This window comes from Gouania willdenowi, chromosome 15 (genome assembly GCF_900634775.1).
Source record: "Gouania willdenowi chromosome 15, fGouWil2.1, whole genome shotgun sequence".
Lineage (NCBI taxonomy): Eukaryota > Metazoa > Chordata > Actinopteri > Blenniiformes > Gobiesocidae > Gouania > Gouania willdenowi.
The window spans coordinates 27,334,836-27,361,442 of NC_041058.1; the positions used below are offsets into that span (position 1 = coordinate 27,334,836).

The 26,607-nt window shown below is 38.9% G+C and overlaps 1 protein-coding gene across 2 annotated transcripts in view; it reads right to left on the bottom strand.

The window, feature by feature from the left end:
- Positions 1–26,607, bottom strand: part of inpp5a (inositol polyphosphate-5-phosphatase A) — a 243,586-nt gene that overhangs the window by 97,333 nt on the left and 119,646 nt on the right. For both annotated transcript variants that reach the window (XM_028467693.1, XM_028467694.1), the window contains exons 5-6: positions 8,709–8,772; positions 6,784–6,887 (exon numbers count right to left, since the gene is read on the bottom strand). In XM_028467693.1, the coding sequence (XP_028323494.1) occupies positions 6,784–6,887; positions 8,709–8,772 (168 nt within the window). The remainder of the gene's footprint in view (positions 1–6,783; positions 6,888–8,708; positions 8,773–26,607) is intronic.

Genomic DNA, 26,607 nt, shown 5'->3' on the forward strand with positions numbered 1-26,607 from the left:
AGCTGCTTGTGTGACTGTAAGGGTGTACTCATACTGTAAGCTCGGGCCGTTCCAAGCTCACAGCAGGAACCCCCCCTCCCCGTCCCTCCTCTAGCATGGTAGAATTTAAACGATCACCAGCTCAATTCGGTTCCCACAGAGAAACACGTCATCACGTTACTTTATGACACATCAGCATTAAGCAACTCTGGGTTTGATGTTGACAGTACATGCTGTTAATTTCATATCTTCTGTTGCGTAGGGTAACTATACGTCAAGATTTACCCAGATATATGCTATTTTACGGCTGGATTATACGAACGGACTGGGTTTCCCAGGGCCCCTGAATTCAACATGTTAATTTAAATGACCGTAACTCTGCTCATATTTACTCTATCAGAGAAATTCCACCAGTTTATGAAAGATATGAAGTTGCTCTTTACAGCCAGTGTCAGTAAATTGCGGTAATTTTACTCACACGTAACGGAAACATTAAAGATGCCGCTTTGTTTTGACAAAATCGACACGAGGAACAGAGAGAACCAAGTGAGTGAGAAAGAAAGAGAGAAATTAAAACACACCAAATAACGGTGGATTTAATTGAAAATCAAAACTCTCTGATGATAAAAACCACCATGGATGGAGGTTCAAAGGGATTTGAAAACAAAGGAGGAAACTTAGCCTAAAAAGTGGAGCTAGTCTTTGTGTACATTAATATAAGAGTAAATAGATGATTTTAATGTGTGAAACAGTTTAGGACAGAGTATTTGTGTGTTTGTTTAAACTTTATGTGTCTGTGTCCATCTGAGCATATTTATCTCCATCACTTTCAGTTTTCCTTTTGATGAACATGACATTATCTAACTCTTCTTTTATTTCTTCTTCTTTAAGTCCATGCAGAGTGGACACGCCCCTCCCTGGACATTAAAACCATGAGCTGATCCTAGTTTCCATCATCTGGTTTAGACCCATCACTTCTACAGACAACAGACAGAATAAAACTCAGAGTCAACATGGGATGCACTTATTTATTGAAATGTATATTAAATGATTATTTAATTTTGTGTAATTTTATTTTTTAGGAGATGTTTTTCATTGTTTCACTTATTTAGAGACTTAAGGAACAGATTGTTATAATGCATAATAAAGGTGATTTACTTGAGTCATCACTAATTTCAGATTGTTTTTAAGTCTTTGTATAAAGAGACTTTAACAGGACAACAATGGTTGCAGGGCTGCAGTAATGTTGGCTTCATACAATAATAATAACTAGAACTGCAAGCAGTTATGAAAGGGGGCCAAGCCTTCCCGCGCGACTCGGCCCCCAGGTTTGCGTGCGGGTCCAGTCGAGTTATGTGTGCGCATGCGCGGCCCACCGTGCCAGTCTGGCACGCTGTTTGGACCACCTCTTCCAGAGGGACCATCGGGCCGTTACCCCCCCTGCGGGGCAGTTCACACCTACGCAGGCCAGACAATGGCTCCCCATGGTTTGACACATGCACAGAGCTGGTTAGGAACGGCCCTGGTTGCCAGTATGAGTACAACATAAAGCTCTTACTGTCCTCACAGCAGTGAGTGATATATACTTTCATGTCTCTAAAACATCAGAAAACTCTCTAATAACACAAGATAAAGTCACTACATTTATAACTAGTCTCTTAAGAAAAAAGTTGCTTAGAGCTTCACAGTAAGTTTCGTTCAGGAGGGGAGCGGGGATTGTGGAGCATCTCACGATTCTACATACTGAAGCTTTAAAGACTTATAAGACAATTTTATTCCCATTAACAATGTAACATAGGTCACAATCTGTGGGCACCCCTCTTTTTCGAAGAACACGATGAAATGCGCAAACCAAATCCCATCCAAAAGAAACTTGGAGGGGTAAATTAGAAACCAACCCAACATAACAGAGCCATATTTAATAAAGATTGGTTAACTACTAACAGAGAATGTGATAACTGTAAGCGGGGCACCAAATGTTTTTGTACTACACACCTACATTTTATTAATTGATTGAAAAGATACAACTTGATTATATAGGTCTAACAAAGTATATATTGTTTACACATAACTACATATTTCTGTAAATTGTACAGTACATACTATAAAGTGACAAAACAACTCTAATTCACAGTAAAAAAATATTAATTTAGGTTTGATTATAGTTAGAAATATAATGAAAAGCATTCAATTTGTATATACCGTGCGTCGGGCCCAGAGAAAGACTCATCAGGTTGACTTTCAGTGTAATTCATCGAGTTAAAAGAAATTAAGTTGTCCACTAACGTAAGGTTTTGACAGCTTCATTATGAACATCTATATTAAAAGAAAATATTTTTAAGGCCAATGTTAAAGTACTGTAGCAGCCTGATTCATTAATTGGACTTTTATCACATATAGACACATATTTTCTTTTTAATTTTGCCCAGGTTTTCCTCAATGGGATCCAACCTGTGTCTGGCCTGCTCTGCCTTTCACCTGATGCTGGTAAACTACAATAGCTGGTCTTGTCTCTCTGGTCACCGTGATGGGCTTCATTTCTCTCTGGCTTTATCTCCAATGGGCAGTTCGATCGCATGGCTTCTTTAAAAAAATATCAAAACTGATTATCCTTCATTTTGACATACAGTAGTGTGTATGTAACAAGACAAATTACTAATATATACAGTCTTATCACGGACGTATGATTTTCTCCCTAGAATTCCCAGTGTAAAATAAATATTCAATGATCAACACAGGAGATAATGTGTAAAACTAGGAAACAAGCTATAACATATATATACCATAACTAGGGATGGGCAAAAAAACAATTTAATCCAAAAAATCTCAAGACAAAAAAAAAAAAAAAAAAATTTGGAAAATTTGAGTTTTTAATTTATTTTTTTTTTCACACCACAGTTTTTTCTGCATTTCGATGTGAGCCAGCCCCCTCTTTGTTTACATTTGTTTACCATATGAGTAGGCTATATGTGTACCATAGCCATGTTCAATTTTTTTATTCGCACTATGCTGAGATGCTAAGGGAAGAGTTTATTATTTTGTTAATTGTAATGTTATATGTTATAAAATATGTAGTTATCTGATTTCTTAATCAGAAAATTTAAGCTACTGTGAAGTTGCTGTAGCACTTTTGCTTAAACCTGGGTTAAAGCTGGAACTTGTCGAATGACAGAGCCTCAATTACTTTTTATTTTGGGATTGTTCTTTGCATTTTAACTCTTGAGGACAATCACAGCAATGAAGTTGCACTTTTGACAACATATCTGATGTCTAGAGTCATTTTTAAGCGCATTAAAAAAAAAATAATCGAAAATCGAATCGAAACCCAAACTTTTCTTTAAAAAATCTGATTTTTTTTTTTTTTTTTGGCAAAATCGCCCAGCCCTAACCATAACTTGTTTTTTTTATCTCGTCTTACCATGGTTTTTGTTTGAAAATTGTGCTCCGATGATGAATACTGTCATGTTATCCGTAGAAAGCTGTTTAAAATAAAAGATGTGGTTGTTTAAACTTCAAAATCCAATAGAATGCAAACTATAGCTGTCTATTCTTACAGCCTTATCCCTGCTCCAAGCTATGCAGTAATAATGAGCGAGTGCTACTCTACCATAGAGCAGGGCTGTATGCTTATGTTTACAAGCGGTAACACTGGTGCTCGCAAGTTTTGTGCAAAAAAGAATGTCAAAGAAAAATTCAGTAGCACTTCCAGTTAATATGATTATTGGGGAAAGTCATTTGATATTGATCAGAAATTCAATTATATACTGTATTGGTGAAGAGCAATCAAATGAATTCTATTGAAACCTGAAAAATAAATGTTTTCAATGCACATCAGTCAGTGCTGATCTTGATCTTTTACAACAGAAACAGTGAAAATGAACATGTACGATTGAGACACATTAGGTGAATTGGGTAAACATTTTAACTGCAATCGATAACTATTCATTTTTTTTAATACATTTTCAGATTTAATTTCTTCAATATTTACATGAGGCATCATGAACTAAAATATACACTAATTAGCATACATTAACAGAACAGAAATCTGAACATTGGATAAAGCCCAGTTTCATTGTTTTGACATCATGGAGCCAAAAATATTTATAAAAAGAATCGTTTTATCACTCCATGAATCAGAAAATGTCAATGGTCCAAAAAAAAAACCCCAAAAATAGTGTCCCTATGTTTTTTACCAACAACATTGTTTTTATTCAGTTTTATCTTTTATTGTAACCTGTTTATGTTGTTCATTTTAACCCGATTCACTAGAGTCTTACCCTCCTAAAAAAAGAGAGTAAGCACGGCTAATGTCAGGTAATGTTAACAAAATTTAAATACTGACATTTACTGACCATGTTGCATGCTGACAACATGAGCGTGCAGTATGTCTTGCTGTCCGACGAGTGTATTCACTGCTTTCGCCTCTTCAACGAGCCTCCATGAATCAGAATAGACAAATAATGAGTGTCCTTCACTGTAGTAGGCCATTTCCATTTTATCCGCTTCATTTTTTTCTGTTGACGGTGGAGTGGACTGTCACTTTGTGGATCGGCTGACTTGAGGCGAGGTGTGCATCTCTGGAGGTGATTTGTAGCTTTGTAACTCTTGTGATGAATCACCATTATATTATTAATTTATGATATTGTTAAATTAAGTTAACCCCATTATAATATTAATATTGTTGTTATAGTTTGCTACTGTAGAAAAAAAATGTCAAGTTGTGGTTTCCAGGTAAAGTTGAGTGAAGACCAGACCATTTACCAGCAAGTTGTTCTTTTTTTCTGAAATGAGACGAATGGTTGACACCAGAGGTGAAAGTAATGGATTATAAGTACTCACATTACAGTAATTGAGTTGTTTCTATGAGGACTTGTACTTCTTTTAGTATATTTCTAAATCAGTATTATTTTTTGTGATTATTTTCCTATTTCTGTTTCATGGCACATTGAACATAATCCATATGTTCTCAGTTGTGCCATTTCTGATCAATGCCCAGCCACTTCCTTGGGTTTAGGTTGTGGTTTCTACCTATTATGTAGTTACCCACATTATGGCACATTTAGCATGGCACTGTTTTAGAATTCAAAAATGTAGCTATACTTGAATCCTGAGAATTGTAATTTTTTTTTTTTTTTTTTTTATAGAGCTGTACATTTTGACAAACCTTTTATTTTATACAGATGCCTTTGTGGGAAATAAATTGTGCAAGATTTGGTCTCTTCCTTTTTAAGTTTCTTACCAAAAATAATTTAAACAATTTCAATCAAGTACCAGTACTACTACTTGAATAGGATATATCAGTACGCTTTACACCTCTGGTATACACTAAGAACAACAACCCCCTATGAAGCACTGCCCCCAACAGTGGGCACGTATACATGTATAGAACAATAAAAAAAATTGTAGATTTTATTAGAAATGTAACACAATTTGTTACCTCTTCGCCCTACCTTTTTTTTTTGCTCTGGAAAAACTTGTGATGGGTGAAGCAAAAATAGTGGCCTACTGTGCATTGAAGCACCTCACCTACATGTCAAAGATTTTCACCAGGCATTTGGTTTTGGACTTTGGACTAGCGAGTGTGTGTACGAGTGTCTGTGTGTCGTTGTCCTGTCTGGCCAAAGATCCCCATGTAATAGGATTCCTCAAAGCTGCAGATGGATGGCAAATCTAGGTGGTTTCATCTACTAAAAGAGGGCATAAATCAGCAGAGGAGGAAGCGGGGACGAGGCAGGGGTTATCACCAGTCTACCTCCCTCATGAGAGCTTTGCATTAAAGCATTAGTGAAATTAATTCATCTTTCATAAGAGGTTTGAGCAGTATCTGTGATCTATGATAACAACCAATTTCTCACTACGGAGGGGCCGCAGGAGGGAGTGAAAGAGGGAGGGGTGAGAAAAAATACTCTGCGACCCTGATAGACTACACAAATCTGCTCTTTTTAAATGGGCTAACATTATCTGGAGTGCTGCTCTTCGGAGCATCATCCCAGATTCATATCCCGGCCGGGAAAGAGACATAAATCACCGGGCAAAACTTTTCTCATCTGCTACCCCTCTTGCCCACACCTCCTTCACCAACACCTCTTTTCTCTTTCCATCACTCACCCCACTCATCCATCTCGCCATGCAGCGTGCCAGGTTTGTTTTGTGGTTTTCTTTGCTTGTCCTGTTAAATGCAGAACAATGCGTTGGCTGTAATCATTTAAAATGGCTTTTTGTGTAGCCTCAATCACAGTAATTGGTTTTAGATCGTCCCTGGAACGAGAACCGTAATTACATTTGTTTATTTGTATGCAAGTTCGGATAGGGTGAGTTTGGGTGTCCCACACTTTTTGAAAGAGACGGAAATTGAGGGGAAGTGTGTGAAGGGGCCATATCCATCTGCTTTGCATAGATTTGCGGAGGAGGCCGCTGGAGCATGGTTGACAGATGAGTGGGGAGTGCGTGAATGACACACGGGCGGCAGTGTTCTTTATTACTATATCAGCACAGCCGTGCTCGGCTTGTCGTCTGATGATTCAGACAACCTGAGGAAACCGCAAGCAATGTGCGGTGCAAGGAAGCAGATAAATGCTCAGAAAAGAAAACACTGCATTTTAGACGCGAGTGTGCTCTGATCAACCTCGGTTGGGCAGAGCAGATAGATTTAAAAAATATATATATGTGAAATGTAAATCTGATGTGATGTGACAATTGTGAAAGTCTTCATGTTGGCTCGGTGGGTAAGAGAAAATACAGTTACTTAGGTCTTTTTTTTCTTTTACTTCAGAACTCAGGTAGCCTACCACCTGTGGAACCCACCTCAGGAAAGTAGTCCTGTGGGAACTTCTCCTTCTCCAGCATCGGTGTGGTTTCTAGTGTCTCTGAGCAGGTCTCCTTCCCTGCCACCTTTCTGAATTTCTTGGCTGAAGAGGTGATGGGCGTTCACACACAGGGATGAGAGAGGAAGATAAAGACACATTGTTACAAGGTTTATTATTTTGTGTGTGTGTGTGTGTGTGTGTGTGTGTGTGTGTGTGTGTGTGTGTGTGTGTGTGTGTGTGTATGTGTGTGTGTGTGTGTGTGTGTGTGTGTGTGTGTGTGTGTGTGTGTGTTTGAAAACTGCTCCACCTGCTGGTCAGTGAGAGAAGCATTTAAGGAGTGATCTTACACAAGGAGAACAGTTGGTTATATGGTGTATTTTAAATTTTTTTTTTTTTAATTGTGATGATGTGTGTTTTATCTAGAAATTTGCTCTTTATAAGCCTCATTGTTTTAATTTGTATTTATTGGGTTTATTTTTAAGTATTTTTGCAGGTTTACAGGTATAGCTGAAAAAGGCTAAGGCCTACAAATGAAAGGCAAAATAAAAATAAAAGCAACTGCAATAGTCGTATTGAAATAAAATAATAATAATAATAATAATAATAATAATAATAATAATAATAATAATAATAATAATAATAATAATAATAATCTTTTTGTTTAAAATAGACACATTTTTGGCGCATAAATCATATGTTTAAACTGAAATCTGAACATTCTGTTGTCGTTTTTGCAAAATATATGTGAATAAACTACAAATAAACAAGATACACACTAAAACATTTAACATTTCCCATCATTCCCATCATATAATCCTGAAACAGTATTCAGATTAGTTCCTAGTATTTAAACCACTTATTTTCAATTTAAATTAAAACAATAGGTAACAAACACTGCAAAGTAAAACTAATAATTAAAAAAATCATAACAGTAACTTGTGAAATCGTTTTGAGCTTGGCATTGCTTGAGGATGATTCATCCATTTTGCTCACTTTCATTTAAAAAAGAAAGAAAAAAATTCACATCCTCAGGTGCCACTAATCCAGCAGGTTTTAGACGTCTCTCTGCTTCAACACAACGGAATCTGATAAAGTCTCACCAAGCACCGTTTGTGCTCAATCCTTTGAATTCCGATATATTTTGGGTTTAATTTAGTTCTGTTTGGTTTTTGTTTGTCAATGTTGTGTATTTTGTTTTGATCCATTTTTATATACTGTATATCGTCTTGTGGTGGTTAAAAACACCACAAAAACAGTCACATATTTACATGTGTTCTATTAAAATGCATAACAAACGTTGCATGGTCAGTTTACATTCAAATATCACTTCCCAGGAGATCTGTTGTAAAGATTGCAAGTGAAGGAAGTGACGTAGTCTACACACATGCGTTGAAAGGATCTGAACGGATCAGGCACTGACAAGCACCTCTACACAAAGTCTGTGTACCAGCTTCCCAGTTTTGAAAATGTTGAGCCGTCTGTGTGGACCCTTCCCCTGCCTTCGCCCTGTCCTTCACTGGGGGTAACCGCTGCTATTGCTGACTTGGGTCTAATTAGGAAGCGGGACACCACCACATCTATATCCCCTGCTTTAATTAGTGTGGTCACCAGACCTCACGGCCCTCTGACACCATGGGCTGATGAGACCGCTCTAACTGTCCAATAACCTGCCGCACACCATTACTGCTGGGCCCGAAACTGTATGAATTAAATTCCAATATTAATAAGCATTACCAAATGGTCCCGCTCCTGTTACATTATCGACAGAGCTAATCTTGGCTCACTAGTTTTGATGGAAGCATGAATAGCCCACGAATGGTTGTGTGTAATGTAAAGGTGGAGGCAGGATGGAAAGATTTATTTATTTTTTTTCTCGATGGCTGTGTTGATTTATGGGTGGTGTGTGTGTTCATGTGGTCTTACCTTTGAAATCATACTGGTGGATGTTTTTCAAAGAGTCGTGGATAAAGTAGAAGCTTCCAAGAGCCTGAAAAAAGAGAACATTTTGATTTGTTAGGTGCTGCAACAAACCTGTCCCAGCACTATTTTGTTTCTGTATTACTACTTTACATCAAAAGGAAAAGCAGTAAACTCCAATGGAATTTTTTTTTTAAATTAAAAAACACACTTGGTCCAAACCAAGCATACAAGCTTGTTGCTTGATATTGCACTTAAAATGTAAAAACTTCAAGCTAACTATGAATGTACTGAATATATGAATGTAGTCAAACTTATTAGCTGAAGGGAAATCTCTTCACATTGTATTTTCCACACTGCAACACCCCAAACGTAGGTATTTTGTCATTTTATCAGACCTACTGGGACTAATAATGATATACCCACAGAATACATGTGTGCATGGAACTTTAGAATGATATTTGCGATAACTAGTCAAGCTAAACGGACACAGAAATTATTCAACACAAACTTGATGGAAAGACTCGCCTTTGTGTACGTTTTGCAAAATATTTTGAAGAAATGGTAAAAAAAACAAAACAAAACTACAGCATCATTTTTCTCAATTATTAGGTTTATGCTAAATGATCTTCCATTTTTTTAAGTGGGCTTATTTTTTTATTTGTATAAAAAAGATTAAATTGATTTAGCACACAATGCATGTTTTATGTTACTGTAAGTTGTATTTGTTTATTCTTTGTGGATCAGTCCTAAAAACCAAATGTGTCACTCAAGCTTAGAAGTCTGACCACCATTAGTAAGAGGCCTTGGCTAGAAAATATAGGCAAGGCAAATGCAATTGTATAGCACATTTCATACACAAGGCAAGCACGTTTTACATTAAATGTAAGAAGTAATGCCAGGAGTCTTATGAGCTTTACAAAACCACTCAATGGGTTGAGGTGATATAAAGTACTTAACCCGTCCTGTAATCAAAGCCAACAAATACCTTATTCCACAACACTCCTTAAAAACACTCCACACAGCATGCACAGGCCAAACATGGTTTCTGTAGGAATCTGCTCATGTGACAAATCTACAATTTCAGCTTTCAATGAGACTCATTCAGATGGACTTTTCAATGAGCAAAGATCAACTTCAATGGGCTTAAAATCTTAATTTTTCTTGTGAACAATTGGGAAACTTTCCCAGTCGGTGGACAAGCCAAACAAAGTCTGTGGGAAGAAGAGAGAATCTTGCAGAAAGGGGATTTGATATGGTTCACAGTTCACTACACTGCTTTTCTGTTAGCGTCTTTGCATTTAGGGTAATGGCGGAAAAGCTTGGGCTCAAGCTGCTGTTACTTTAAGATAGGAGATCTTCAGGTTTGGAGAGAGAAAACTTCAGAACAGCAGATCAACTAAACTAGACGATAACTACAGGGCAGGACAAAGACCATGAAGGATTGTCCCCTATGCAAGTCGGAATAGGGAATAGGGAATGGGCCAATAGAAAAAGCCCACTAAGATTAATAAGATTAATGAAGGTGTTGGGAAATTAAAAAATATGTCATAAAAAGAGGCAGGAGGTCAGAAACAATGAGGTCTAAAGGTGAATTAATTAATTCATCTTTGCATCCATTAAGGCCAGACGACAACACCTCTTTCTCCAAAGAAAGAGGTGTTGTCAAAAGAGAGAGTTTTAGCCAGGTCTGAATTCTGCATTATTTATGAGTGCCGACACATCTTGAGATTAAACATTTGCTGATTTGTCAAAAGCACAAACATGAGGTCCTGCCCATCTCCTTGACATATAAGTTCAGCCAACAAAAAAAAACACTGTTGCACATTTAATTGATGAGAACCACGGCTGGAGACCGAAACCCCCCTCTGTTCCTCTCCTGCACTGACGGACGACAAAGGGGGAGAAAAATAGGGAGAGAGGAGAGAAGGGAGTTTACAGTGGGAGGAGGATGTGGGTGAAGGCGAGACTCAAGGTCACATCCTCCCATTGAGAGAGGATGGCTTCCTGGAAAGGCCCCTTCTGCTTATTTGTGCTCACTTGTCTTTATGTTCTCTTTCACCTTAAAGTGCCAACAACACACTTGAAGACTGAGATGAATTAGAAGACAGGGCCACGGAGGGATAACGACACTATTTGTCAAAACTGTGCCACTATGCTAAATGTTGCTGTTTGTGTGAATATCTCAGTGAGTAGTAAAGTAAAAATTACATTTTGAAATATTATTGTGCGATTGAGGTGGTGGAAATAGACATAGTTCTTTTCAGTACAAGTTACAATATACTCTGCAATTTGTCAGTTGATTCAATGTGGTATGGCCAATTGACCAATGAAAAATTAATAGACAAAAATGTAAAGTGATGATGTTTGAAGATTGTTTCACAGCAAAACTGCTCAACTTAATGTTTGCACTTTTGATACTTGTACATTGTCATTTTTTCAGTTTAGATTTTACTTTTTCCCCTGCGTTGGCAGTAGGAATGCGTGATATTTTATCGTTTATGATTTATCGTCAAAAATATTCTCACCGGTAAGAATACGTCATCCCACGTTATAAACGATAAATTCCCATGTCGGAAATTAGCGAGGGTCATGGGCCATTTGTCCCTCAATTTAGCCAAGAATGCCTTAAAAACCTTGTTCCACAGGCCAAAGCTGCACCTGTTTGTTGTCAACAACTTATTATTCTCTGGAGCGGAAAGTTGTTCACGGAAGCTCAGTCGCGAAGCCTCCGTGGCGGCGGTGCTTACACCCCTCAACCCTCACACACCCACAGAGTAAGTCTCGGCTACCTGAAGCTGCCATGCTGTGATACATCATGGACCGCTACTTGGTTAAAACCAGATAACCATCCAACAAAGTGAACCAGTCCAAGTTCCTCCATCAGATCCACCCAAAGTTCCACAAACACGGGGACAGAGATGAACCTGTAGCAATGATTATGAACTGGAAACTCAACTAAAGCTAACTATGCTAAGCTAACCCACCGACACACGGACTGGGCTATGAGCTAATGCTAACCACTCCATATAAATAATAGACCAAGTAAAAAGTACACGTCTTACTGTCATAGAGCCACAGATTTGTTTATGGTCAGATTTAACACTGTATGGAAGAATAAAAGATAAACATGTCACATGTTGTGTGAAATAAATGTTAGCATAAATATTAATGTCACTATTCATTCGTCCCAACTTGTGAAACACAATATTTTTTTTAATTATATTTCACATGTTCACAGACAAAGCTGATCCCATTAGACTAATGTAACTATTGAGATTATTACACCTAAATATACTGAATTATTAAATCATCAGCTTGATCTGGTTTAATTACAGGAAATCAGTTATTTATCAATCATAACTTTATGTAACTCATAAGATAAATGAAACAAGATTCAGCAACAGTAAAAACACTGATGGAGTTATTTTTGCTTTTCATGTGCTTTTTTTTTTTTTTTTTTAGAAAATAATATTTTAAGTGAGGAAATAAATTAATTACTTACAGTAACACTAATAAAGTGATCCACATGCACAAATATATTCCATAAAATATCAGCTCATGAACTCTTAGAGTCAGCAGTTATTGTAGCCTTTTTTAATGTGTCTAATGTTGATGTATTCAAATGTATTTGTGTTTGTAAGGAACCTGTTTACATTGTTAGTTGGGAATTATTTTATTTATTTATAATTTTTTATTGATCGTGATGTTTATCGTTATCGTGATAAATAGTCCATATCGCCCATCCCTAGTTGGCAGAGGGTGGTTTGTGGTTAGCACTTTGGCCCCACAATAGAAAAGCTATGGATATGTTTGCCAGGATGGGGTTGACCCTTTTTGAGGTGGTGATTACATATTCTTATCATGCTTATGTGGGTTTCCTGCATGGCTGGTGAATGTACAGTAGCTCTTTCACATAAGTCCTGGATCCACCCCAACCCTTAAGATATTGTTGGACAACAACCACAATAAAGCACATTCATCTATTTGTAAATAAAAGCATTTCTAAATAATTACATATAACAGTCAATTTCCAAAATCTAAATTTCCAAATCAATAAAATGTATAGCTCTCCCTGCCCACCCATGAAAGGTGGTGAACCGATGACAGGGTGGCTGATGCTCAAAGACTGGGAGCAAAACTGGTCCAAGTGGGCTGGACTAAAAGATGAGGTACTGTAACTCAAATTTGTATAATACTAAATCAGATGTTGGTTCTGTCAGAATATACTAGTGACAAACTAGAAATCACTCAGAGAGAGCAAAACTTGCAGAAAGAAAAGATAAAAGCAGGCATAAATGAAAGGAAATGGACCGATTACGAACTGCGTTGACAATCTTAGTAAATCACACACAACAGGCGAACACGCAGTGCATTAAATCAATTAGTGTACACAATGATTACCTTGAATTACCTCAGGATTTGTATAAATATGTCTTTAATAGACCCCTTAATGGCCCATGTCACAAGTGACGTCATAACTCTAGCTGGAGACAAAAACAGGAAACGCAGCTGGCTAAAGACTGTAGAGGCTAGTCGTGTTACAGCTTTCGAATGTCGTCTTGTTGTGTGTTTGTGTGCCAGAATAGGAGGAATAACGTTAGTGGATGTAAATTAAAGTTTTATAGGATTGCAGCGGACACTCGAGCTCAGAAAAAAACTAAGAAAATTGTGGTTTTGCCTTCAGGCTAAGCCCCGCCCAACAAAATATGTCACAATGTTTACAAACAATCAAAGGGTCTATAGGCTACACTTCCTGGTAGTACTTAGACATGTTATCTACAAAAAAATGTAGAATAAATGAAATAGCTCAACTTGTATAGCATCTGCATAAGTTCAATTGCACAACTAACAAAACATGAAATCACAGAATAAATACAAATGAAATGGAGATTGGCATTTTTGACATTTGTTTAATTTCTGTTAATCATTTTGTGGCTTTCCAGGACAATAATTTTAATACATGCATTATCAAAGTCTTTTGTTTTAGTTTCACAGTGCAGATGATTCTGGTCTCTCAGGGCCTTCTGCAGCCCAGTACCAATGAAAAACAAGTTACTATGACATCAAACAAATTAATCAATTATCAAATAACTGATAAACAATTGTGCTTAAGAGGCTAATCGTGTAATTTGCAAAAATCCTCTTGACCCTTAACCCTAATAAATATTCAACAGACGTTTTGGGCTTGGGAGATCTCAAGCCGCAGTCGCTCCTTTCCTCCCTCCCTTCTGCACTCTTCATGAAAAAGCTAATATATTAGCAGGGCACAATTCATCCAATCAATCCATCTGTCTCCTTACATGACAGGCTCCAAATATTCATTAGGGCAGGACTGCGCTGACAGGCCATGCTTATCTTTTACCAGTAGCTTTACAATGGCCTGTGTCAAACGTATGTTTGTCACGTCCCTCTTTATTGATTAGCTGCCAGATTCAGTTGAAATAATTAAAAGTATATTTTACATATTTATAAACCCTTCTTCCATGACGGGTACTTAATTTTCCATTAGTAAAATTCAGTCTATTAAGTGCACGTTGTGGGCCACCGGGGAGGTAAGGGGGAAAGGACTAATCACTATAATTGTAGACACATAGACAATAAGCATGCCATAAAAGCCAGTCTTTTATGACTTGTATTTCCAATGCTATGTCTTATCACAAGGTGGTTCTGCCCCAGTGGTCACAGATAAGGCCCCACTGACACACCCCAATCACTCTACATTGAGTGTGCTAGGTTGACATTTGCAAAACACCCCACAGATAGGCTCAGCAAGCCCGGATATACTAGGTGGAAAATCAAGACACGAGGAGTTCTGCAGTGCATGGCCTGCCTGCATTACCCTGCTCTGCTGAATGCTTTATCAATACTGAGGGCTGCAGAAATGAGTTTCACTAGACGAAGAAAGGCAGGAATTCTGTGACCTCGGGATAGATTTTCTGTGTTTAATGTGAAAAATGAGCCATAAAGCAAACATAAAAGAAATAATTTTTCCTGAAGGTTTCACCTTCAATCAGTGCTAAGGGAGAGCGGGTCAGTCCCAGGAGAGCTGACACATGTACGCTGCAGTGTCCTCACTGTGTCACTGTACAACTACAGAAGGTAATTTTCTGCTACAGCGATGGCAGCTCCTATTAGTTTAAAAAGCACCATACTGAGAGCACGCATACACTGTGTTAGTTTTTGTTCCCCTTTACATTGATAGCAACAACAATAAGAAAAACGACATCTGAAGTGAAAAACTCTGATAATCTCCACCTCTTCGCTGCCCCATTAGAGAGATATTGTATGCATCTCCTGAGTAAAGATAGTTTTTCTCTCTTACTTTATATTTATGTTCATATGTAGTTTTTTTTAGATGAGTAGGTATATGTGAATGTATTTAATAAATCGAGAATCACAACAAAAGTAGTTGAAGAAACACATCTGATCATGTGAATTTGGAATATCAGTAATATTAATAATAATTATAATAGTGTAAAAAAAAAAAGAATTAAAGAAAAAGAAAATAACAATACAAATAAACACCCAAACCAAAATAAAAAAAAAAAGTGATTAAGATTAAAGGAAAGAAAAATACAACAAACAAAATTGTAATTATACAAAGCCCGGTAAGGGACATGGATCAGATAAAAAAGGGGGTTATCAATATAATAATAATAATAATAATAATAATAATAATAATAATAATAATAATAATAATGCATTGGATTTTTTTATAGCGCTTTATCATTGACACTCAAACCGCTTTACAGAATAAAGGCATTATTCTTTCACTCCACAGTTAGTGGGGGGCTCACGAGAGAGTAACTCAGGGCCCGAGATAATTAACTTGGGGCCCAAGATGATCAGCGGTTTAAAGTAGAATGCCCGTTTATATTGCATATTATGGTAAAGCCATCATAAGCTGACGGGAGTTTCATGTGCGTGTTGGGAGCAGCGGGGCCCCCATCATCGCACTGTCCCCCTGGGCGTGCAGTAAGACATGCTCGCCCCAGGGGGAATGGCACTGTTCTACCAAAAGAGGGTGCCATCGCACCACGAGTGGGACCTCTCGTGGCGGGCGGGCTGCCACCGGGAGGAGAGGGCACCACCATACCACATATGGGTCCTCTCGCAATGGACAGTCTGCCGCTAAGAGAGGGTGCCACCGCATCGCGGATGGAGCCTCTCATGGTGAGCGGACCATGCCGTTTACCCACTCTCTCCCTCAGAAAAGGCGAGAGATGGGCAGCCCCGCCCTGGGTTGGTGATATCGAGAGGATGCAGGCTGCAGCTTGCAGCTGTCCCTCCTTGTTTTGTTGGTATAATACATTTACAGACTCAGGGAGAATTTGCCCGTGTTCTACAGGAGGAGATCCTCTCTCTGTTAAACAGAGGAGTGATCTCTGGGTATTTTCTCTCTACCTGTCCCGCCCCGCCGTCTCGGTATGGTTGGTTCGGCTGGTCCAGGAAGCAGCCGAGAGTTCCCTGTTCTCTGGCTTGACCTGTTTTGCTTTCGAGCATGCATCTGGGGGTCCCCCATGCCCTCATCGCCCTGCTGCCACAGCACGATCCGGGGTCAGCCGAGAGAGGCGGACATGTCATTATGGAAGGTTTGGCTGGGAGTGTTGCACCCTGTGTTTTTCTGGCGCAAGGGATGCTTATAATCACTGTCATGTCCAGGAAAGTGGTCACCATGGACACCTCCAGCTGTGGGTGGCCTTGGTGCATTGTGCGTCATGGCGCACGGGGGTGTGCTTACACGAGAGTGCAATGCAGCTCTGCGTCACGGCGGGTCTTGGGTTTCCTGATGCACAATGTACCCATGGGCACCATCATGTCCAAGAAGGTGGTCTACACAGATACCAGCCTGACGGGCTGGGGTGGAGTTCACCAGGGCTTGTCTGTGAGGAGCCGCAGGAATGCGGACCTCCAGCTCTCTCACATAGATTATTTGGAGCTCTCAGCGGTGTTCCACTTGCACACTGATCCTGTGGAGCTGTGGTCATCTCCTCTCACTGAGGGCGAAGCACATCCAAGGAGTCCAAAACACGGGCGCAGACCTGTTGTCCAGGTGCACGCCGATTTGCGTGGAGTGTATGTTACACTCGGAGGTGGTGGAACAGTTGTGGGCCCCATTACAAACGGGCCCAGGTGGACCTGTTTGCCGCGAGGGTAAATGCGCAGTGAACAATGTTTTACTTCCTGCGCAGCACGGACGCTACCCTCAGCGGAGACGCACTAGCGCACGGTTGGCCGCGCATTCCCCCCGTTGGCCCTGCGCAGGGACCTGCTGTCGCAGGTGAGGGGTTCAATTTCCACCCACAATCAGACCGCCTGGTGCTGTGGGCTTGGCCCCTGAGTGGCTCAATCTGTCTTTATGACTGCAAGTGGAGGGTATTTGGCAGACACCATCCCCTTTCAGTGTCCGGTGGGAGTGATTTTGTCATCCTTGCAGGATCTGATTGACAAGCACAAAGCCTTTTCCACTGTGAAAGTGTATTTGGCTGCGATCGCCGCCTATCATGTAAAGCTTTGGAAAAAAAACGGCGATCCAGCCTCCACTGATCTGCCGGTATATCAAGGGAGCACACAGGGTCCTCCCTGTCCGGACTACTGGTACCACCATGGCATCTGGCTGTGGTCCTGGAGGGACTTAAACGTCCTCCTTTCAAACCGCTGGGGGAGGCAGGCCTCCTGGGCTTTGTTCAGGGAAGTGTCTGTTCAGGACATTTGTCAGGCGGCAAGTTGGACCTCGCCTCTCACGTTTGCACGCTCGAGCGGTTTTACTGTCCTGATGTACACAGACTGCTGCCCTGCGGGCTGGTGTACTCTCCATAAGCATGTCAGCTACCACATCCCATAGTGAGACATCTCACAAAATATTATGAAATAGAACTTTAGGATATTTTCATAGCCTCGGTTCTATGAGTAATATAAGTGAGATGTCTCACTAGACACGTTTCACCAGCCAATCAGGTTTGGCAGATTGAGGAAAATACTTCTGAGGGCTGCAGATGGCGTGTGCATCCCATAGTGAGACATCTTACTCATATTACTAAAGTTTTTTTTTTTTTTTTTTTTTGGCTAGGATTTGGGTTATTGTGCACATGTTATACAAAGTGCTTTTAACAAGTGTTATTTGTGTTTTGAAGCTTTTCCAGAGACATCTTTCCTCCGGTTTTGCTGTGGCATTTAGCCCTCTGGACAGCAGACACCAAATGTGCTGCTTCCCAGTTTATATCTCATTGCTCAGAAATCCCTGAAGCCCCCTCATCCGTCAAATCTCCAGCTATGTTCAACTTGCACACAAACCCGCACACAGATACATAACTGCAAAAAAAATACTGGCAGATGTGTACACACGGGTGCAGTCTTATCAGAAAGGTCAATCAGATATGCTGTCCTGAAGAAACGCCATCTCGATATATCATGCACACATGCAGTGTCAAAATGGCTTAGAAAAGAAAGCAAGCACATAAGCTCTGACTAATAGGTACATAATATCCTATTATATATCCTATTTGGTCACTAAAGACCGCCTTTCATTCCCGACTAAATCCCACACAACACTCCAGATCCGAGCCTAAAGGAATGTTAGTCAGAAGACAATAGAAAGCAGGCAGTCCATTCTGACATCTTATTCCAAAATGGGTGTCAGTGTCCCAACCCAGTTTGAGGTCCATTGTAGGGCTGGATGATATGGACCAAAACATCTCAATATTTTTTTCTCAAATTGGCGATATACAATATAAATCTTGATCATTTTAATTCCAATGAAATCTGACCAGAAAGACAATTCAGAGTTAAATTTGCTGATGCAAAATGCCACACAGGTACATTTATTAACAAATAGTTGCACAAAATGGGCCACTTTTGGCTTTTTCTCCTATAAAGGACTGCATGTTTGAGTGAGTTCTTTAGTGTGGCTTGTTTAGAGGAAGGTCTGGGTTAGGATGCACTCAGAAATCCATTTAACTGTGCTTTTAATGTTGTTCTGAGAAGTAGTGAAAGCAGAAACTCCTAAAACAAGTGTTTAAAAACAAAATAATATCATTATAGGCAATATTGTAATTTTCTATATCGCCAAAGTAGAAAACTTGATATATCTTGACTCTTGATATATCGTCCAGCAATAGTCCATTGATAGGCAAAAAACAAGATGGAGGAGCACCTTGACCTGAGCCTCCCTGCACAAATCTCAATTACTTAAACAAACAGCCTGTTTGTCATACCTCTCACTCCCCGATGAGGGAAAACACCACACAAACAAGTGACCAGTATCAATAGAGCTTTGTTTATTATTCGTCAGCTGCTTGGAAGGCCTGATGGGATACACAGACAAAACTCTCATTACAACTTCCTCTGTCACTTCCTGGGATTTGAAAACTGCGTTGGAGCAATCCAACACCTTCAGGACATAAGGATGATCAGGGAAGGGATGCAAAGATTAGGGTACAGAGTGAGACAAATCTGGACATATAGTGAGGCAACTCACAAGTTTACTCACTTATTTTCCAGTAATTAAGATTTAGGTCAAGCTTGCTCCCTTTTATTGCTCTTTGACTGTCCCCCATGAAGGATGACATGTGCAAACCTTGCGAGAAAATTGGTTTACACAGCAGAGCCAGATCAGTATTGATCCTTCACAAATAAAACAGGAACCGCACATCATCCAACCTGATCATGGTTGGCCACCTGAACCTCCTTTTGATTGTTATTATGGCTACACTGAATGATACTGACCCCCATGGCAGCATTATAAAATTATCAGATAGGGCTGTTCATGCTTAACTGCTCCAGTAATGTTTGGAATCCGGAATGTAAAGTTAGAAAATAGACTGGTATAGGAAGTAGAGGGCCTGGAGCAGTGCATTAAAAGTAAAGAACTGACAATGTACTGAAGGATATATACAAGTATGTTTGACAAATTTCTCCATTTATTACAAAATAATTGTTTTATGTCCTGTAAATGTTACCTATATGATTATGGATAATTATGCACAGCAACTTGCTCATTGTGTACACAGCGGAATTCTTTGAGTAAGCCTGGATAGACCTGATGAGGGTAATTTGTTAAAGAAGGCGATACACATTAGTAGTAGAACTTTAAGGGTAAAATATTCAATTGCACAGCTGCTGTATTCATTATTGTATCATACATTTATTCTCCAGACTCTTTCATCATCTAAGGGGACTATTCTCCCGTCAAGACTTAAGCACTTTTTTGCACGCCTGCAGTTACACACTTCTCTCCTGCATCTATTCTTTCATCCAGGTTCCTGACACGCCCACCACGCGTAAGTAGACCAAAAGCGCGTAGTCTATGAATGAAGGCGGTCTGAAGCAAAGGAGGTAGACTGGGCATGATGTCATTTTTTGGGGCTGTCTAGAAATCACGGAACATTCAGTTTTCCCAACGCTTGTAAATGTCATTGAAATCCGTGAAAATTATTAAGTACACTTTTCATTTGAAACGCCTTTATTGATAAACAATGTAACAGGTTGATTTGATCAGATTATTGCAGTGTGAGGATCGGCCGCATTATTCAGTCTGAATCACACTTAAAATCTCTCCTTTTCCCCTTCAAACAACGTCAAATTAACATTTGTTTGTGTTGAAAGCCTGATTTCATTAACTTTTTTCCATTCCTGCATTCAGAAATAATCAGCGCACCATCACACACTCTGTCACTCTGAAGCGTGACAGAGTGTGATGCGCTGGAGGTTTAAGGATATAATCCCGTAGAGCGTCCTGCTTTGAGAGGAGACAGAAATGTTTGCAGTGAAACAAAATCATTGGCTTTCTACATAATATGCAGTTTAAAATATAAATTGTTTACTGCCTTATGGAGCTGATGTGAACGAGTCCGAGGTGAGCCTCGTTTAAATATGTGTGAGAACAGTTTCTGGTATCCATCCTCTCATGCGCATTTCACCAACCTCCGCATATGATAGCTTGTTACATTATTATTTACTCTGTAGTAGGGGGATGCAACAATTAATCGGAAGGCAGTTAAAAATCGATTCATAGGTATCACGGTTCACATCGATAATCTGAAAATTGAATCGCAGTACTTTTTTTAAACAGCAGATATATATATTTATCCCTCTTCTTGTTTAACAGTGTAGGCAGCGGGCGGAATCTGCTACTACTCTCTTCCTGGTCGCCTTCTACTCTTAAACATGTTCATAAATGATTCCTTTCCCCTTAATCAGTGAAAGAACATCTGTAATATTATGTGAATATCTGTAAAAGTCTGCTAGCATAGCATCTCTTCTTCACTTCTAGAATAATTACATGCCAACCGACCACTGAGTTACCAGCGCCCTCTGCTGGTCCAAACAAATATCTGACGTACAATGCAATGACTGCTTTTTTTTTTTAAATTTTTTTAAAGTCCAATTGTTAGGGCACATAAAACATTTTTAGTTGCACTTTTAAAAGAAAACTATTATGCAGTTTTGCATTGTTTACTATAGAACCAGAATTTAAATTAATAGGATTCTTCTTCATTTGTATTATTCCTTAATTTATTTTATCCAAGATTTATTTTTAGTTAAATTGCATTGTTTTGAATAGTTTATCGAATGATTCTTTTGACAATGAAAAATAAAAAGAAATTAGTACAGTATTTTCTATTTTTTTTTCCAAAAAAAATTAAAGGATAATTTTTCAGTCATTATTTGTCCCATTTTGTAAAATAAATCGTGAGAGAATCGTATCGTGAACCCAGTATCGTGAATCGAATCGTATCGGGAGTTGAGTGAATCGTTACATCTCTACTCTGTAGTGGATCAAATTGTGGCTTTACGTTGAACATAGTATGAAAATAGTTGTACATCACTGTGGCAACGTCTACATCTGTCAGAGTTTTAATTAATTGAGCAGCAGCAGCCGATGCACAACTCGGGTGATCATAGTTGCAGCTCCACGACGCACAAGTCCAAGTGTCTTAAAGGGGACATATCATGCTAAATCCACTTTTTTAGCCCTTAAATGCAATTTGCTGTATATTTAGAGTATTTAGAAGTAGAGAAAAGTTCAAATTAATCTCTTCAGGTGCTCCGTTGAAATCTTTATATTCTGTTTTTCAATCTGTTTCGATTTTTCGATTCTCTATTACATTTTTTGAACAATAACGTCACAGTATTTGCAGTGCAACTGCCAAATTGAGACATCGTCTCCAGGCCCAACACTTCGAGCAATCTGCCATTTTTATTTCTCGCTGTTATTTTATAGTCGAAGCTCAAGGATGCCGAAGTTACGAGAGGATAAGTCAAAATGTTTGGTTGTTGGATGTAGTAACCCACACGCTTCATTACACCGTCTCCCAGCATCAGAACCTTTTCAAAGTGCCTGGTTGAGTTTTATTTTTCACGGAAATGTACCCACATCTGTGGGTAAGGTCATTTTTGTGTGCGCGAAGCACTTCAAGGATGACTGCTTCAGCAACCTCCGCCAGTATAAACAAGGATTTGCCGAAAGACTTTGTCTGATTGAGGGGTCAATTCCTTCTATCTTTGGAGACGACGAACAGAGCACTTCGGTAAGCTGTAAATAACGCTAAAAAGTGTGATGATAAGACGTCCCTGTCATTGTTTTGCTAGCATTAGCAGTTGCACAGGTCTTCATATGTTAGCGCTGTGTGCTCATTTTAGATCCTTGATGATATGGCCTACGTGATTTAATTTAAGTCTAAAGTTTTCATTAGTTATTTCATTTTGCCGTTTTTGTCTCCGAAAAGACTGTATTAAAATGCATTTCCTGACGTTAGCTTGGCGCTAGCGTTAGCTCGGTGTTGTATTAGCTCACTTGTTAGGGTTCTGCAGGTTCATCATCTTCATTTTCATCTCACTCCGCCGGGTCAGACTCTGACTCCAACATGTAAAGCTGGATGGACAAGTCTTCTGTTGTTGACATTTTGTAAATAACGTGTGAATAAACATTTTCTGTGCCACTAGACAATCGTATCTCTTCTATCAAACTACAAAAATGGCCGAACAGGGTGGAGTTGAACTGAGTGTCACCTCTGCAACCTGGAGAGGGGGCGGGGTATGAAGTGTCTCATTTGCATTTAAAGAGACCGCACCAAAACGAGTTGCTCTTAGAAGCACATCAGAAAAGGGGTAGAAAAGGGGTGGAGCTATAATAATGAGGAATTCAGACCCAAGCATTGCAGTTCCGCTTTATATAGACCACAACTGTATGATTTATATGTAAAAAGGAGGGATTTAAAACCATGATATGTCTCCATTCTAATGTAATAAGTCCATATTTCTAGTGCAATATAATGTTTCACCTTAATGGGGCGCTGCATTTATTCCAGGTTTGTAAGTGCGTAAGAGGAAAAGCACTTAAGCCGAAGGGAGAGTGCGCGCAAGGCCAGATTTGATTGAGAATACCCACATTTCAGAGCCGCTCCACCTTGAGTGTGTAACTGGGATCAAGGTGCGCAGTGATTGACTTAAGTACAGGGGGAGAATAGTGCACAGCCAGATACAGCGCAGCTGCGCGGCTTTTTAGATTTATGCGCATGGGAGAATAGAGCCCTAAAAGAATACAGATATGGCTATAGTTCACGGGTACTCAATGGTTGGCTTCCAGTCCAGATACAGCCCCCGAGCCACATATTTGTGGACCACAAAAGTGTGACTCTTTCACGTGTTTGTTTTGGTTTGGTCAGCATCTGTAAATGTGCTGTCATCATGTAATGTCTAATAGGCAGATATACATACACTTCATAACCAGTTGTGTTAAATGGATTAATTTAATTACACAGTTCTAAATCTCTTAAACTAAACATGCAGAGACAGTCTCTCGTCTCCGCTCTGACTTTTGCTTTCACTTGCGGCATGTTTGTGATGCATTCATTGATCATTTCAATTTCCCATACATTGCAATCCCCAGTGACAAACGGTGATCAGACCATGTCAGACAATGATCTGCTGTTGTGACCCACACAGAGAAAAAGCCAAAGGACATTGCATTTACTGTTCCGGTTTTGAAGCGGTCCCTTAATTTATTCTTTTCTACAAGTCTGAGCTCAGATGGAATGAACCTGTATCAGTGCCTCAGGCTCACCATCACACCAAATGTGCCACAGATATAAGACACAATTTCTCTCATTAAACAACAGTGCAGTTTATTTGAACAGTTTATCAGGTTGTTTGTTGTTATACCTATTATAATGTTTTATTTTAGCATGTTAATTTTTAACTCATGACATCAGCAATGCATTTTTTTGTCGATTTTTAAAAAACATTAATTCCTAAACTCCTCTCAAAATATGCTTGTTTTTCAAAGACATTGAATTGTTGTACTTAAATATTAGTTTGAATTTATGTTTGTCTCGTTTTGAATGAACTTTATAGCTTGTTTTTAAAAAAGTACATCATTATGACTTGTGGCTTGACCGAGTATAATGTAATGACCTTTGACTGAAAACATTTCTGTGTGCAACTTTAAGGTTTGTATTTGAGTACACTATAGCCCATTGCAACAAACCTAAGGATGCACAGGAAACATGGATAGGACAGGACATGACTAACAGACTTACATAGACAATACAGAATGATATTTAAACAGGATTTAGTCAACTATCCTCTATTGAGGTTTTAGTTGACTAAATCTGGAAGTACTTATTCTTTACTTGATGACTTCTACTATTTATTGAGTTTTGACAGAGAATTCAGAATTCTTAACTCATTTAACATTACGCCCCACCCCTTTTCACTAACTTGTCTAAACCTCACAGTTATCTCCTGATTGGCTGAATAGTTTGTTTTAGTTTTTTGGATCATTTTGGACTCTGATTGATCCTCTGGTTAAAGAAAGCTTACAATGAGACATTTTGAACAGTAATAATACCTGAATTCCAAATCTGATGACCCATGAAGCCCCCCCACCACCATCCACCCCTTCAGTATCCTAAAATCTCCCAGAATGCAGAGCGATAGACACTCATGATTAATTTCAAAACCACAAATTCTATTTTCTTTTGAGGAAGATCTTATGGATGGATCTAAACATGGCATAATTGGCCAAAACAGCAGCAGCTCCTGACCTGCCAACAATCCACAGCAGCTCCCAAGGTTGGCTGCCTCCCTGGGAAATATTGTGCATTAATTTCATTTAGTCTCCCCTCCAACATTCAATGGTAGAAGTTAATTAAATTGCTTGTCCATTGTGTTCATCCACTTACAAAGTTAATGATATTGTGCCGGGAAATTAAAGACCGTTTTATAAAGCACGCAGAATAGGAGCTGGCAGGCACTACATTGCCCAGTTGAACCCTGTCAGTTGGCGAGCTTCTGAACCCCCTAATTAGCAGTGAAATGGATGCTTCTATCTGCCAATTTCCTGCCACGCTCATCAGTCGTGCAGTTGCTCCTTTAACCTGCCCGGTAGAGGGGTCTAAAGCAATAAAGCCATTACAGCAATGACATTCAACTAAAAAAAAAGAAAATGAATACAAGCTTACATGATAGGACTCAGACTTTAAAATAACAGCTTTACAGTGCAGCTTTTCCTGTTCTGGATAACAGCATTGGTTTCAACAGCATAATAGTAATGAAAGAGTTTAACACTTTTGTTACAAATATTACAAGACTGTTATAAGACTTTTTCAATTGGAATGAATACATTTCTTTTGATAATACCAGAACATCAGAATCAGAATTCCTTTATTAATCCCAGGGGGGAATTGCTTTTGTTACAGCCACTGAACACATCACAAATAAAAGAATAAAAACGTTAACAAAGACAAAAGAAAGAATAAACAATATATAATATTAAGTCTATGGGCCATAAATAGTGGATATTTAGATATAGTATATATTAATTGTTTATAATCAAAAGGTACATAAAAAAAAAATAAAAATAATAATATCATGAAAAAGTTCAATATTTTGTGTTCCTCACTTCAGAAAGTGACACCCATATATGATATAGACCAGTGGTTTTCAAACTTTTTTGGCTGAATCCATGTACCCCCTTTGTTTGACTATAATTTGCTCAGAATTCTGTGAAAAAACAACAATAGATCATAATGATGGAATGAATGAGTGATGATAACCCAAATTTTAAACAATCTGATTTTATAAATGAGTGGAATTAAACTGTATGTAGTGTCTCATGAATAGATTTTCTATGGTTTTTATCATTTCCAGTCATCTCACGCATAGTGTGGGAACAAGACTGACCCTTAAATACATAAATAATAAATTCTATCATCATTATTATGATTAATTTTTTTTTATTAAAATAAACATTATAAACCCCATATTTGTAATGCTTTCATTTGTCCATTTTCTAGGCTCTCTGAAGTACCCCCTGTAGTGCCATCGCATACCCCCATTTGAGAAACGCCGATATAGACTCATGACACAGAGTGAAATATTTCAAGCCTTTATTTTTTGAAATGTTGATGATTGTGGCTGACAGAAAGTGAAAACCAAAAATTCAGTGTCTCAGAAAATGTGAAGATTACATAAGATAAATAAATAAAAATAATAATAAAAAAAAAAATGTCACGCTTCTGAACAGTAGGTTAATTCTATGCAGTCAATACTTGGTTGGGCCTCCTTTTGCATGAACCAATGCGGCATGGTATGGAGACGATCAACCCATAGCACTGCTCAGGTGTAATGGAAGCCCAGGTTAATTTGATAGCAGCTTTCAGATCATCTGCATTGTTGGGTGTGGTGTCTCTCATCTTTGTTTGGACAACACCCCATAGATTTTTTATGGGGTTCAGGTCAGGTCAGGCCAGTTTGCTGGCCAATCAAGCACATTACCAACATGGTCACCACAAGTGGACTAAAGCTTCAGCCAGCAGATCAAGTGCCCTATCCTAGGCTTGGGATACAAATGTCGCATTTCTTGTGTTGTCAGAAGCATTTTACTAAGGCTGTGGAGAAA